This window comes from Acanthopagrus latus, chromosome 13, assembly GCF_904848185.1.
Source record: "Acanthopagrus latus isolate v.2019 chromosome 13, fAcaLat1.1, whole genome shotgun sequence".
NCBI lineage: Eukaryota > Metazoa > Chordata > Actinopteri > Spariformes > Sparidae > Acanthopagrus > Acanthopagrus latus.
In genome coordinates, this window is record NC_051051.1 from 18,504,409 (window position 1) to 18,520,558 (window position 16,150).

The window sequence follows — 16,150 nt, forward strand, 5'->3', positions numbered from 1 at the left end:
TTGTTACAGTTACTACCACAGCTGACTTCAGCATACTCGTAGACAACTGTGAATACTATCAAACTGTGCCAGCACTTATTGGTGGCTTGGGTGCAGTTGCTGGGTCCGGTATGGTTGGGACTGATCCTTTTACGAGGGTCAGTGTCGAGGCAAAGCCAGCTTTGCAGTCCGATGTGAAATGGTTATCACACACATACAAGCTAACACGAAGCACAGCCGGCACGTTGATGTCGATTTTTTACAACCAACAACAGAGTAATTTGCGTATCTAACGGCATTGCGAAACACAGCTGTCTGCCTCTGGACACACCGAACTTCACCTCGGGGAAGAATGTTCCGCTCTCGGATATCTTGAAAAATGTCATTCAACCCCTTCCCCGGCCCCTTTCATTGACATCACAACATTCAGTGTGTTTACATGACACTCAATACAACCAAATTCCTGGGTTAGTCCGACTATGATCGGATTTTTAAGATGCATGTATACACCTTAGTCTGACTAAAATCAGACCAGATTGGATTTCTCACAGTCGGATTAAGAGACCTAGATTATTCGATTGATAGTCACATTACTCCTGCATGTTTACTTTCCATCAGATCAGATGGGATTTTTGCAGTCTGTGCAGGCTTGAGTTTTTTTCCCGGGGCCATGAGCCAGAAGTAGAAGGACAGTGGCAGCGTTGACTTTCCTCCAAAAAACCCACAAGCAAGAGTGCCATTGTGCATCTAGGTTGTGTAATTGTGTAATCATGTACACCATATACGAAATGTGCAAAGATGTAGCTTCGTCTTGCTCTCTGTATGCCATCTTTCTCGAATGCCGAGGCAGATCTTGTTGTTGCTGGTGATGTAGAGAGGTCAGCCGGAGGTGGCTGTATCACCACTAGTTGAAATGACTACAGCGCCACCTATCGTACCGAGGTATGACATGCTTCAGCAAGTAATTCGATTTTCTCACCGGCATTTATACTCAGACAATTGCAGTTGTCTGATTAAGTAGCGTAGTCAACTATAGCTGTAGTCCGACTAAGCTGAGCATGTAAACGCACTGACTGCTGTTTTTTTTTTAATTATCTGCCCCTTCAAATGGTTGCCAGGTTTTTGCATTAACCAATATTGCTAGCTAGCGGGCAAATGTTAACCTTGCTAATGCTAAGTCTTCAAGTAGTTCTTGTAAAGCATTGCAGTGTGTTAAGGTGTGATGTGGATATATGTACAGTCACTAAAAATGTTTATTAATCCAACACTGAAAATAGTCAGTGCAAATGAACTATTTCCTCCTGTTTGAGTAATGTTATACATATACATAGATATACATATAGAGAGAGGAAAGTCAGAAAATATTGAGAGAGAGACACAAACACATGATTGATTTGTCTGACTCAACAATAAAAAGAAAAAAAAGAAAGATTAACTTACCATGTGTTTTTTGACTTCTTCTTTGTTCTCCTCCATCTTCCTTTGAGTTCTGAGCATCTGCACCTGGGCGTTGTTAATCTCTGCAGCATCTTTTTCTATGTTATCTTTCATTCCACCCATAATCCGAAGAATTGTTACTATTATATCTTCCAGTTTTTTTTCAGACTTCTCCCTTTGTCGTTGTATCTTTATCTTCATGATTTCTAACTCATCCTTCTTGTGCATGGTCTTCTCCAGCTGTTGGTCTGACACCCATTTCTTTTTTTTTGCTTGAAAATTCATCCATTTGATTTGATTTTGTTCTTCTGTAATGTCTCTCCTGCTGTGCTCTGAATCTTCTCTCACTCTACGAAGCATCATTCTGATTTCTTCAACTTCAAGAATTACTCTCTGCATGCCACTACTCAATTCCTTCTTGGTGCTTGTCTCCGTATTGTTTTCCTCAAATGGATACTCTTCGTGTTGTATTATTTTTCTCATTTTGTCACCCTGTCTTATCTTCTGCTCATCAAATCTGTCCTCCATGTTCACCTGCAGATCCTGCTCTGACCTCTGCCCCACAACCTTATCTTGTAGTTCTTCCATGTCTTTAGCTGCTTCAATTTCACTTTTCATCATGTTGACCTCTTCCCTTTTTCTCCTGCTCATTCTCATCATTTTCAACAGTTCATTTTTCTTCATTTCAGTCTCACTACTCATTACTTCCATCTCTCTCATCTCTTTCTTTGTCCTTTGTGACTTGTCATCCAGCTCCTGTTTTTGCCTTTCAATACTCTCCCTGATATGCTTCATTGCATCCATTTCTGCTTTAGCCAAATGCCTGTCTCTCTCAATGTTTTCTCTCTGTGTTGCTATTTTCTTTTTGATTCTTTCTATCTCATTTCTTTCAGATTGGACTTGTGCAAACTTGCTATCCAGCTCTTGTTTTTGACACTGAATATCACACTCCATCTCTTTATCCCACTGTGTTATCTTAATACTTACATCAATGTCTTGTCTTTGGTTTTGAGTATCAAGATTCATGCTTTCCATCTGACCAGTTTCTGCCTCTAGCTGCTGCTTCTTTCCCACAGTCTCAACTCCCAGCACATCCCAAAGTTCTTCCATGCCTTCCTGGATTCTGCTGAGTTTTAGTTTCATAGCTTCAAAGTTGTCTTTTCCTTCTTTCTGTCTTTCTTTGCTTTTGATCTCAGTGACTGTGGCTTTCTGCATTTGAACATCTCTATGAATATGCTTCATCCTGTTAACAGTTTGATTCATATTATGTTTGATGTGCTCAATCTGATTTCTATGTTGAGTAATATCCATTGTATTTCTCTTTAACTCTTGCTTTATGTCTGCCAGGTTTTTCTCCAATTGTTCCTTAGCATGGCTTGCTTTAAGTATTATTTTCTTATTTGTATATATTAGACTTAATAGACTTTGAGTCATGAGCCTCTCCATTACCTCCTGCCCTCCCTTTATCTGCTCGATGGGTTCTTTGGGCTCCTCACTTTCATGTGATTTTGTCTTCTCATACTTGATCATTTCCAACTTGTGTTGCTCATTCATGATCTCATCATATCTTCTTTCCAGAGTTTCCCTCTCTTGGTATATTTCAGCACGCATTTTCTGAAGTTGATTTTTTTCTTGAGTGGCTTCATTGTTATTTTCCTTGAGTTTCTCAATGACATTTTCCACCTGTAGTCTCAGTCTTTTAATTAACAAGGACTGCTTGTGTTTTTCAGCAGTCAGTACATCAATGTCTTCCTGTTGCTGCGCCGTCTTTGTCTTCAGGTAGTCAGTTTCTTTTCTCTCTCTTTGTATGTCTTCCCAAAGTTGTTCCATCTCCTCTATAACCTGACATATCAATTGTCTTTGGCTCTTAAAAGTCTCTCTTTGGATTTTTATGCATTTTGTTTGTTGGTCTTCTGATTTCTCTGTGCTTTTCATTGTCCACTTCTGTTCTGTTTTGGTCATTCTGTCCTGCTCTGTTGGTTAAGAAAATAGACAGAATATCATAGATAAGATGGTGGCCCAAGTAAAGAGCATTTCAAATAAGAAAAAAAACATTTCCAGCATTTTTGTCTAACATAATTATGCCAGAAGAAGAAAGGACAAGTCAAAGCCAGCCCTGCACATGGGCAGCATAGGCAAATGCTAGGGGTGCTGTCACAGGGGGGCACCGAAAAGGGGGGGGTGGGGGCTTGCACTGTACCTGTCCTCTGTGAGGGGGGCACAGTCAAGAGCTGAGCTGCCTGAATCTGACCGCACCGAGACCCCAAGACTAGAAGTGGGCTTCATTGTTCGATGGTGAGATTCAGTTCCTATCGGTCAGTTCAGCACGAAGAATCGGTCATGTTGTTCATTCGTTCTTTCATTAAGTCACGCTTCTGGTACAACGTTGTTTAGCGGTGAAACATGTAATGCACTCAGCTCCTCGTTCTCAAATGATCGTGCTAACAGATCAACATAACATTGTAGTTCAAGGCAAATACATAGCTGCAACTTCATGATTATGTGTACTTTTAGACAACACAACAGTTATCAGCTAAAGCTTGCTAGCCAAGAGCGAGCAACTGACTGAACAAGAACGCCAGGAGAGGAATCACTGAACGAGATAGATGAGCTATGAACGAAATGAAAAGTTTTTTGTCATGGAAACAGTTGCTATGCTTTCCTGTTTCTCACTGGCTGAAATTCGACGACAGTGTCCTAGACTCAGCATATGATTGACTGGCTCTCAGTCCTCCTCCCCACCTTGATAACTAAACAGTGAACAACACAGCGACTGGTCTTTGAGGACAAACAAACGAACAAGCGAGAGAGAGAGAAGTGAAACAGGGAATCAGGTCAGTTCCTTCCCGTTAAAGAGTCGTTCCTTCGGATTGATTCGTTCGCGAAGGACGCATCACTACCTAAGACCACGAGAGAGATTTACTGATACTGTAGGGGAATTACAATGTCCAAAAAACTGAAACTATCTGGTGCCCAGTTAAAGAAAATAAGGAAAGAAGAGGACGAAAAACATGAAGAAGATACAGGTACTGTAACGTCAATGTGATGAAGTGAAAGGAAATTAACAGTTTAATGCATCGTAGTTACCGTTGTTGGAGTAGAGTGTTAACTTGCTAGCTCAGGATGATAGCAGCATTGTTTAATAATCAGTAAATAGCTGAGTCGATGTGTCAATTTTACTCCACCTTCATTCATTCACCAGGGACATTTGGAAAGTTAACGTTGGGCCTTTTCAGCTGTGGTGTCTTTCCTGATTGTATGGTAGTTAAAATGCTATTAGTTTTCCATCCTCTGTGTAATAGGGTCATTGTAAGCCTTTGGTTTATTGTGTCACAGTGTATGTCTGTTACAATTTACATCAGTGTTAAAGTGCAGCTAAAGTGTATTACTGTAGCTTTCCCATATCATTTATAGGTGAAATATATATACACTGCACTCTGGTTAGACTGAATTGCATTGCAATGACAATAAAGTTGAATGAATCTCATCACATTTTCATTATTAATCTATATTAGTCTTATGTATAGCACACATCAAGCATCTGTTTTTTTATTAAAATGTGACATCCAGTGATCACATATAATTCTCTCTTCAGATGCACTTTTAAAATATTTAACCACCACCCCAGTAACTCAGCATCAGTGGCTCCTGTCCCTCTACCTCAGCACAGCAGAGTGACACAGCACCAGGACTAAAGGCTGCACCAATAGACCCTACTGACTAGTGAGATGAGCGTTAGTTCACAGAGGACAAATTCAAATTAAAAAAAAAAAAAAAACAGTTACACATTTCCCAAAAACAAAGATGGGAGAGTGTCAGCATGGCTTTTGTAAGTCTTAGTCAATGCTGAAAAAAAATCAAAAGATGCTGGCTGATGTACTCAAACAGAAATGATAGCTTGCACTGCTTCTGCTGCTAAATTTTTCTCCAAAAGAATACAGACTTGATAAGGAAGGACTAAAGGACTGGAAAAATGCAAGCTACTTGCTGAAGGTTCATAAGGATAGGCAGAAGCACAATACCCACATGGCAACACGAAGGTTGTTTTGCAAAGTAGCTGACAATAGATAAGTGAGAGATGGTACTTGCTGAGGCTGAGAGATAATATGTTTGTGCAATGCCTTTATTGTATTTTTATTACTTGTTTCTTTCTTCAGTTTTTATTTGGTGTGATATTTTTGACTTAAAAGAAATACAATCTTGAATACATACATGCAGTTTCTGTGTGAGTGTATGAAAATTGATTGTAAAATTGACTGTGACTCAAGGGAGCGTCGGCTAAAATCTTGCCTAGTGCACCAAATTACTCAAGGCCGGCACTGGGACAAGTAGAAGAAGAAAATACATTTTTCATCAAGTGGCTTCTCCATCCACTCACACCGTCACCAACACTATCGTTACTGACAGTGACCTCTGCTGTCTTCTCAGAGGAGACAGTAAGTCACGCACTGAAACAACAACAAGATAACATCCGGTTAATGTCAAAATAGAAGACTCCGTGTTGACGCCAGCACAAAAATCTCAAAAACAAGACAATTACAAGCTCTTCTTCCAATCCTTCGATTGGGAACACTTGTGTTGTTGTGTTTATAACACATGCCTATAACTGTGGTCACACATGATTATGTAATTATCTCCTAATTCCTCCCTCTTGCAACTCCAGCTGTCCAGCAGTGCTGTGCTGTGCCAGACTCAAAACGCAGCTGGTGAAGATTGACGGATGACAGATGACGGAGTAAAACCGTACCAGAGCGGGAACACAGTGGACATGCATCCTGTGGAATCTTTGAGTTAGAATCACATAAGCCTATTTCTAAATAGTCAACCGCTCACTTTTGTCAAAAAAAACAGCCCTTTTTATATCAGCCTTGATATAATGCATTACACACATATTTGCAGTCACATCTGTTTGTAATCTTTTTTGACATGGTTTGTTGTCGTGTATCGAGGAGGCCAACTGCAGTGGTAAAGTTAGCTAGTTAGCTGAGGAGTTGGGAATAAGATTCAACTTCTAATGTTAGTTAATTAGTAGTCGCCTTTGCTTTTATATTAAAGAACTTCTTGCTCTTCACCTCCCAGACAGCTGCATTATTTACCCATCCAGATTGTAATGCATATAATTGTCCATACTTTTATAAGCTTTCATCGTGGCAGCAGTATAATGTGAGGGATTCTCCAAAAGATACACGTCAATGTTACCAAAGTCAAGCTCTGGCAGGGAGCTGGTGGTTTTAATGGCTAAAATACCACAGCAGGGGCTGTATATGGATCGCAAGTGCCCACTTGCAGTTAATGTCTATATCGTTCCTTTTCTGTAGTTGACAGTTGAGCTAAATAACTGTGTGAGGGGAAATGATCCTGCTTTTGCTGTGTCTCTACAGGAAGTTATGAGGAAGGTATGAGCATGTTTCGGTTCAAGAAGTAGAAGACGAATCTTTATTTGATATTTTTATTCTTAAATATTCTTTATTTGCAACTGGTACTCTACACTTAACCCATCCTGTGCACCTGGGGACTAACTCCAGATTTTATCCAGTGCCTTTGGTCAAGGGTACTGACTAAAGAATCAACCTATTTGTGCATGTTTTGATTGATTTGCCTGTGGAGTAAAGAAGAGAAAAAGAACAGCTATATTACAGAAACACTAAAAACAACACAAAGCTGAATCTGAACTGTCATTCTTTTTACTTTATTCATTTTTCCTTTCAACGTTCTTCTCCATCCTCCCCATACTTTAATATTAAATAGATTTTGTATTATATATATTTTTAATGTGTGGCTAAACTGTAATGGCCAGAATGTGAAAGTAGCTACAGAACTCACTGGCTATAAGAACTCACTGCAGTTGGCAAGAGAGTTCAGTTCACTGTGGTGGAGTTTGTGGTCTTAACTTACTGGAGTTTGCCTGTACTGTGACCTCAGTTAAGAGGGAGGGAGTCACAGCTCAGCTCAGCAGCCTCAGTGGACACCAGACTGAGAACACAGTCTTTAAGACTGACAGATGTCAGTTTGAAGACAGGGATACGGTAGACACTGGAGATAATCTACAGTTGCTCCAATAAGGACTATAAACAAGAACATTTGGCAGCAGGAAAGGAATGGTGTACAGGACACAAGGGAGAAAGAGTTGGCCATCGGCATTTAGCATTAGCAATTGAATTTAAACACTGTACAGTTAGAATTTTCTGTTCAGTAAGGGAAATAAATGTAAAAATATTACATATAACATACATATTCATATTTTTTGACATTTTGATATCAGACTAAGTAGTGAACTTACATACATCTTCCAGTTCCTCAATCTATGGGTGGCCTCTTGAGGTAAAGCTCATGTGTTATTAGATAAGGTAGTAGTTGGCATGCCAACTACTGTCTGATCGTGAACATTATTGTGAACACGTTCATTCTGGTGTTTGTGAATGCCGCTCTCTCACAGTTTTTACTTCATTCAAGAGAGTGCCAGATTGCAGCGAACACTTCATTAATGTTGAGATCAAGTAACTTTTTTAGCCTATGTCACATCTGTAATCTTTTTGACATGGTTTGTTGTCGTGTATCGAGGAGGCCAACTGCAGTGGTAAAGTTAACTAGTTAGCTGAGGAGTTGGGAATATGGGTGGCCTCTTGAGGTAAAGCTCATGTGTTATTAGATAAGGTAGTAGTTGGCATGCCAACTACTGTCTGATCGTGAACATTATTGTGAACGCGTTCATTCTGGTGTTTGTGAATGCCGCTCTCTCACAGTTTTTACTTCGTTCAAGAGAGTGCCAGATTTCTATAGAGCCTTCCAGACGAAAACCCAGCTACAACACACCATGAACAGGCCTTAATATGTAGCAGAAAAAACACCTAATCTGGCAACACCAGCCACCACAGAGTCGCACTGCAGCACGTACTATCAAAAAGCGAAGCATGGAGACAACAAATGAAGGCAGCAACAATACCTCAGGTTTCTTGTATTTGATTTATGTCTTTGTATCATGTCTTGTGTCTTTGTTTTGATTTTCCATAGCCCTCTGTGTCCTTGAAGTTTCTCCTATGTTCTCCCCTCTGGCTCCCTCTGTCTGTATTGTTCCCTTCATGTTTTCTAATGAGTTCCTCCCCTTCGTTACCATACCTGGCCTCCTCCCTCCTCTCTCTCCTCATCTGTTCCTTGTCTGATCGTTAGTGTCTGTGTTTTAAGTCTCTGCTTTCACTCTTGTTTTTGTCTGGTCATTTTATCTCTCTGTCTGCCTCTCCTCATGCCTCTGTCCACATCTGCTCATGTTTCTGCCTGTTTCCAGTTCCCTGATGGTATGTTTTGGTTTTGTATTTTTGGTGTGAATGCTGATGGCACTCTTCTGGAATTTATTAAAGTTTTTATTCTTCTTCCATATGTTTTTCGGCACGCTTCTTCTCCTACAAATATTGAGCTATAGAAACCATTCAAGTATCAAAATGTTCAGCTTTTTAAGGAAATTACTGCTTGTATTCTTTTTTCTACCTTTATATTTTTGGAAATATTCAGCTTTTTTTTTCCCTGGAATTTTTCAAATTTCATTCTGCTATAACTTCAGCATACGTTCAGCTATTGAAACCATTTAGCTATCAAAATGTTCAGCTTTTTAAGCTCTTTCAACCTGTCAGCTTTTCAGAAATTCAGCTTTTTCTAAAGAAAAAAAAATAACATTTACGCCAGTGGTGTCAAACTGATCCAGCAAAGGGCCATGTGGCTGCAGTTTTTCATTCCAACCAAGCAAGAACACAGCTGATCCAAATCAGGTGTGTTCTTGCTTGGTTGGAATGAAAACCTGCAGCCACATGGCCCTTTGCTGGATCAGTTTGACACCACTGATTTACGCAAATGGGAAAAGCTTCAAATCCTCTTCAAAAATCCTCGAATTTCAACCTCTTCTTCTCCCTCATGCTTTGAGCTAGAGACACCATTCCAACTTTAAAAGAGTCACCAGACCTTGCGCTATTGGGCTTGGGTTTTTAAAAATCTTGTACGGTTTTGAAATAATCACAGTTTTAGTTTGAAGGATTTTTAGCCTGTCTTATGAGTTTATAATGGGTGTGTATTGCGTCAGCTAGAGTGCGTGACATCATCGCTAGAGTGTAGAGCAGCTTGAACTACGCAAGAAAAATTCTCTTCAGCTTGATTTGGAACCCAAACCTTTTACTCAACTGTGTGTGTGTGTGTGAGAAATCTTGATGGCTTTCAGATGTACGACTTAGTTTTGGATGTGGAAGCCCTGGGGTGACAAGAACCCAAGTAGCTGCCCCATAAGCCACAATGTTAATTTTGAGCCTTAATTTCTAGAGGAGAGCAGACGGTACCTGATACGTCTCTCGCATTTATGCCCTCATTTCTTACTTTCCAGAAATAAAAACCACATGACCGAGTACAGCCATGTCTCCTCTCACTCAACATATAGATATTTTCCCTCTAACAATTAGTTTTTTTTTTTTTTTTCTTAAATCACAGGGGGTTGGGGGACATTTTCCCATTCATTTTTATGGGGACATTTTGTCTCTGCTACTTCTCCAGCGTGTGTATCTGAAGAATGCATGTGTATTGTGTGAGCTAGAGTGTGTGACACCATCACTTGATTGGGGAGCAGCTGGAACCCTGGAGAAAGAATCCTCTTCGGCTGGATTTGTCACATCGCGGTGAGGTTGTCTTGTCTTCGGGATCTGTCTTGTGAAATTCTTGTTTTATTTTGAAAGTAACTCTCCTCTCGTTTCAGATCACGTGCCCTTCCTCCTGTGTCCCTGGTCTGACGTCATCCCTAATCCCTGATTGTTTGCACCTGTGTCTCCCTCCCTCATGTGTATAAAGTCCTTGTCTTCCCCTGTCTGCGTCACCTAAGTATTTCGTCGTCTCGTCGTATACCCAAGCCTTGAATCACAGCCCTTGAAACTTTCGTCTCTTGTTAAGTATTGTCTTGTTTTGTTTTTCTGTTTATTGATCTCTTGAGAGAGTGATTTTGATTTGTAAATTTCTGGTTAGAGTTTGGGTTTTAGTTTGACTTTTTCATAGTTGTTTCCTTCCTCCCTTGGGAGCGTCTTTTGTTGTTATTTTTTTGTTAGAGTAGAATTAACTTTCATAGCCTTGTGCCATCCTCTGCGGAGTGACTTTTCGTTTGTATGTTTCATATCTCAGAAATTCAGAATAGTGTAGGTTTTCCTCCTCCTGGAGCGTTTTTTGTTACTACGTGTTCTGTGTTTGTCCTGTCTGTCTTCGAAGAGATTTATAGCATTTTGATTTATCATCTCCTCTGAAGAGTCGCTAATCAGAAAAATAAAAACTCGACTTTACTTCTGCAACCTGCATCTGAGTCCTCTCTCTTGTCTCAAGCCTGACAGGATTTGGATCCCACATCTTTTACTTTACTTGGATGATGCAGCCATTTTAAGCTCTTTATGCCTTTTTAACTTTAAACCTGTTCAGTCTTTTTTCACCTTTTTTAAAGCTCTTTCTGCCTTTAATTTTTCAACTTTTTCATTTTTGTCTAGTTTTGATTTGAACTTTGCCTTTTGTTTGTACTTTGTCTTGCTGTTTTTGTTGCTACTTTGCCTTTCTTTCTTTTGCTACTTTGCCTTTTGACTCCCTTGGATTTTTGTGTTGCCATCAGCTTTGATTTAATAAAGCTCGCCTTTTGTTTTTCCCTGATCTTGCCTCCTGTTTATCTGCATTTGGGTCCACTTCCCCCTTCTGTAGTCTTCCCCTTTAAACTCCAACCTGACACCACCCAAATCACATTAACCAGTCCCTCCAGAAAAATGCGATTATGCGATCGTATAATTCAATGCATAAACAGCCAAAGTCTGCATATTTATGCAGGGGCTGCATTTTTTTCAAATACAATTTTTTTCAATACAATACTGATTTCCGCAAAATATGCAGGGCTTGCATGATTTCATAATCCTGGCATTTTCATTGCAAAAAAGTCACAGATCTTAGCAGAAAGTTGAAAAATGTTGCGATTACGTCACACAAGAATTATGCCACGTGAACATTATTGAAACACTGCAAACCCCATGATGAAGCCTGAAAATCAGTCTCATTTGCCAACAAAAAAATCATACTAGTTTCAAAAACCTTACAGTTGTAGGTAGTTATGTGATTAGTAGTATGTGGATTTACGTTACAGTAAGAGATTGGAAGCACTTATTTTAACAGATTTGTATAGCTACCTCTGTAAAACAAAGCACACTATTTTTTTATTTTTTTTTTTTACGTTTTATTTATTCATTTTTACAGAGGTTGCAGCATATACCTTATGTAAAGCTACAGAACTTGTCTGACTCATCAGTGTTGTGTAAGTTTGAGCAATATGTTAAGATCTGAAATAAAACAAGATGTGAACTTAAATATTCCCAGCACTTTCTGTGATGTAGTTTGCTTATCATAGGAAGTAATAAGAAATGACTCTTTACATTAAGGTAGTAGCCTAGTGAGAACAGGGGGCAATCACTTTTTTTGTCCTTTTTATCAAACCGCAATTTTTGCAAGTTCCCTCAATTTCATTGCATAAAACTGTATAAATGTCCTGCATATTCCATCGCATTTTTTAAGAAAACATACCGAATAATCAAGGATTTTTGCCTGCAACAATCACAAAAACTCTGCATTTTTCTGGAAGGGCTGATTAATGGCGCACAGTGGTGGCTCTGTTGTCTTCATCTCCCAGCCACACCTGGACAACCTGGTTTTGCAGTATGTTGTTGGAGAGCTGCAGTTTCACTGTTAAAACTGATACAATAATTGCAATCTGTGGTTCTGTATGGGCTGTGGCAATAATTTTGAAAAATAATATCTCGCAGCAACATTGAAAAAAGAAAAAAGAACTATGAACTAGTTCATTTTTGGAACTGTGAACTTGGTTCAAAATTTTGAATTATGAACTATGAACCAGTGGCGGTTCTAGACAAATTTTACTGGGGCCCAAGTTGGGGCCAGTGTTTAATTAGAGGGGCACATTAAAAACTGAAACAAATGATATTTAAACATTAAATGCTTTAATTTTGCTTCACATTAAAATCTTACAAAAGTTTAGTTTGAACATAAAGAGTGCATCGATTGAAACTCTGAGGTAGGGCCATCAAAATCAGAAATTAAATACAGTAGGACAATGCTGCAAAAGGTGGGCATGGACCCCTGACCCCCTCATACAAGTTTAGCCTAAAGCTCTGTCTTTATTCCCTGGCTTTTAATTCAGTATGAGAGTGGCCCCTGTCTGTCCTTGTGTCTGTCTAAACTGGTCTCTGTGTTTTTACTGTCCTAGCCATTTCAGTATTGCACAGCAATTTGGTCAGCTGTTGTTTTTAAATGTGTGTTTTTAAATGTGCCTTAAATAAATTTTGATCCAGCTGTGACCATAGCTCAGCTTAAGTGTGCATGGGAACGTACTGTGTCACAGGGACCATTTTACTGCACTGTTCTTGTACCTCAACTCAATCACATGATTATCCAGTCATGTTATCTTGTCATGAACATATTTGAGATAAACAGTTCTATAGTGTCATAATCAACTAGATGTGCAAGTTACAGGATATCATCTCTGCTTTAACAAGATTGGAGAGAAGACATTAATATACCACCAAAGTGCAGTGAAAATCTGGTGCAGTGCCTGCCCATGAGAAAAGTAATGAAATAAAATTAGAATTTTAAAAACTGAAAAAACACATACTTACCTAATTTATTAGAAAAGATATGATTTATGAAATATTACTAAAATATCAAAGTCAATCAACGTATTGCACCATTGAAAACAGATTATTTTAGTCATTTTTCTTACCTCAGAGTTGAGTTATGTAAAAAACAATTTCTTCAAGACACGATTCATTTTAGGCACAGTAGGATAGTGCTGGTCTTCTAAGGTGTTGAACACTGATGAGCTGTAGGGATGAGGCAGGCTGGCACTATAGTCTTACAAACATTGGATATCTCTTCTCTCCAGATATTTGTTGACCACCAGGTCTGGTCGTCAGAGAGCTGTTACACCCAGTTAGTGTGTGTATGATTGGATGGTAAGTGGTGTGGGGTGGAGAAACATTATCGCGCTGTGAGTCTGGTATAAGTTGATAAGTGTGGGGCCTATGTGGCTCAGTGCCCAAGGTTTCTCTCAGCTCTCATGATGTAAGGATTAAAGGTTCTATTTGTAAGAAAAGTTGATTTGAGTCTCATTCCCAACTCATCAAATAATCAAGTTTTCTTACCAATAGCTACTTTAAATAATCACATATAAGCAGACTGTGACTGTCATACTCATAAATGTAAGCTAGCACAGAAAAAGGCCAAACTCTCTAATGTGTTGATACTTTATCAGTGATATATGAAGAGTAGGTAAATATTAGAATGACATTACATTACTAACAACATATTCAATCAAACATTTGGTTAATATTATCGTGGAACATGTAAGCTACAGTGAGGCTCAATCTCACTCTTTTGGCCATACATTTGGACTCTGAAGAAACATGGCAAACATTTGTTTGAATAATTACACTGACCACAGTTCACACACACTTTATAAAAATAAACAACCTTAATTCATGGTGAAAAAAACATGCTGGGGGGAAATGCAGGAGAGAGAGTGCATATATTTAATCATGCACTGAATGTACATCCAGTTTTTTTTTCTATATGCATTTGATGTCTGCTTCAATTTACTCCCATGTTTTCTTTAACTACAAACTACCGATTTAGTGTACGTGTCTGAATTATCTGAATTATCAAATGTCATATAAGATATAAGATATTATGCACCATACACATGAAATGAAACTTTAAATTATAGTACGAAGTATACACATTTTGTCCTGATCTACCGTATTTTCACGACCATAAGGCGCACCTAAACGTCTCAAATTTTCTCCAAAATGTGCGGCGCGCCCTATAGTGCAGTGCGCCTAATGTGTTGTTTTTTTGTAAGGCGGACTACATGAGAACGTTGAAGGGTGAAGTGTGAAGTGTGGGCATTATTGTTGTTGTTGTAAGACGGACGTAACAGAGGACTAGATGAGAACGTTGTACCGGTATGTGCGTCATTGTGTTGGCAACCCCGATAATGGCAAAGAGACACGCTTACGAAGCACAGTTTAAACTGAAAGCTGTCAGTTACGCGGTGGAACATGGGAATCGAGCAGCCGTGAGTCAATACAATATCAATGAATCCATGGTTCGCAAGTGGAGGAAGATGGAAAACGAGCTGCGACAGGTCAAGAAGACGCAGCTGAGTTTCCGCGGACACAAGGCGAGATGGCCCGAGTTGGAAGACCGACTCGAGCAATGGATTGCCGGTCAAAGGACAGCTGGAAGAAGCGTCTCTACAGTCACCATACGACTAAGGGCAGTAACGCTAGCGGAAGAAATGAAAATTTAACATTTTCAAGGAGGTCCGTCTTGGTGCTTTTGCTTCATGAAACGGTGCCATCTTTCCATCCGGGCCAGTATTTCAATAAAGCACAACCAAACTCAGTTTTGTTCCCGCTGCCTTTTTAAATACACACACTAGCATGCATGTTTTACCGGTGTTTTTTACCATGCCCGCGCCCTATGGTCCAGTGCGCCTTATGTATTTGTTAAATACAGAAAAAGCACCCCTAACTGAAACCGCGCCCTATAACCCGGCGCGCCCTATGGTCGTGAAAATACGGTACTTTAATTTTTTCAACATAGTTTTCTTTTTATTAGAACACATTGTCCTCTGTTGGGAAAATTTCATGCTCAGATATAGGCAGATGTGAAAAATCCAAATCACTGAGCCCTTTTGCTAACAGTAGTAAAAGGCTCAGTGATTTGGATTCCTGCATGTCAGGCCTATTGAAGTACTTTTCTTCTTGAAGGGACAGATTTGAAAGGGGCCAGACAATTCCATTCCCTGTGAACTGTAAAATTCAGAATTTAAATGTTAAAACAATATACATTTTCATACATTGAGCCAATTTGGAATAAACAGAAATAATACATTGTCCACATCAGAGGCAGAGAAAAGTCCTAGATCATAAAATAAATAAATCATTCATCTCTGGCTACATCTCTGGCTACATCTGAGCCTTTCTATCCTCAGGTGTGCATAGAAAAACACTTTGTGAACTTCCTTTCAAAATGCAGTAATGTAAAATTATTGTTAGTTAATTTAGCTGTATTGTCCGCAAGAAAGCAGGTAATTATCCGTTAGATCCATAAAAATCCATAGCATGCATCTTAAGTACACACTTACAAGGACCAAGTATGTTTTACTTATGAAAACTTTAAGTACAATTTGCTAATAGTACAGTACTTTTCCTTTACTGGCATTTTCATTTCTTACTGCTACCACTGTCATTTTGTGTAGTGTGTGTGTTTGTGTTTTCTTTCACGCAGCTCCTGAGCGCTCCTGTCTTCAACAAAGATCGTGTGGCTCCCACGCCTCATTGGCTCTGTATCCCTGGCGTGGCAGCAAAGGATTTGGCCATGACAGAAAGCGGGGACTACAAAAGCTGGTGATGCAAGATGATGGGGTGGATTGCTATTGCGAAGGCATCTACCTAGATTAGAAACTGTGAAATGTTGGTGTTTGACTACATTAGAGTGTATTTGTTGGCCTGGATGTGACAGGGTCAGTTTTTGTGTTGCCACAGGTGAAGGCGAACATGAGAGCAACCCTTTATATTTCAGAGGACGGTGCACGTGAGAGAGAGTGGATCCAAGAAAACGGCCAGATCGCCAGGAGACAACCAACCGCTGAAGAAGAGCACCCACACCC

General features: G+C 39.5%; 1 protein-coding gene across 1 annotated transcript in view; it reads right to left on the bottom strand.

Moving 5' to 3' along the window:
* LOC119031591 overlaps positions 1–14,567 on the bottom strand; it is a 41,982-nt gene extending 27,415 nt beyond the window's left edge. Inside the window, exons 1-2 of the mRNA XM_037120168.1 lie at positions 13,199–14,567; positions 1,420–3,389 (exon numbers count right to left, since the gene is read on the bottom strand). Coding sequence (XP_036976063.1) covers positions 1,420–3,378 — 1,959 coding nt within the window. The 5' untranslated portion in view covers positions 3,379–3,389; positions 13,199–14,567. The remainder of the gene's footprint in view (positions 1–1,419; positions 3,390–13,198) is intronic.
* Between the last annotated feature and the right edge of the window lie 1,583 nt (positions 14,568–16,150).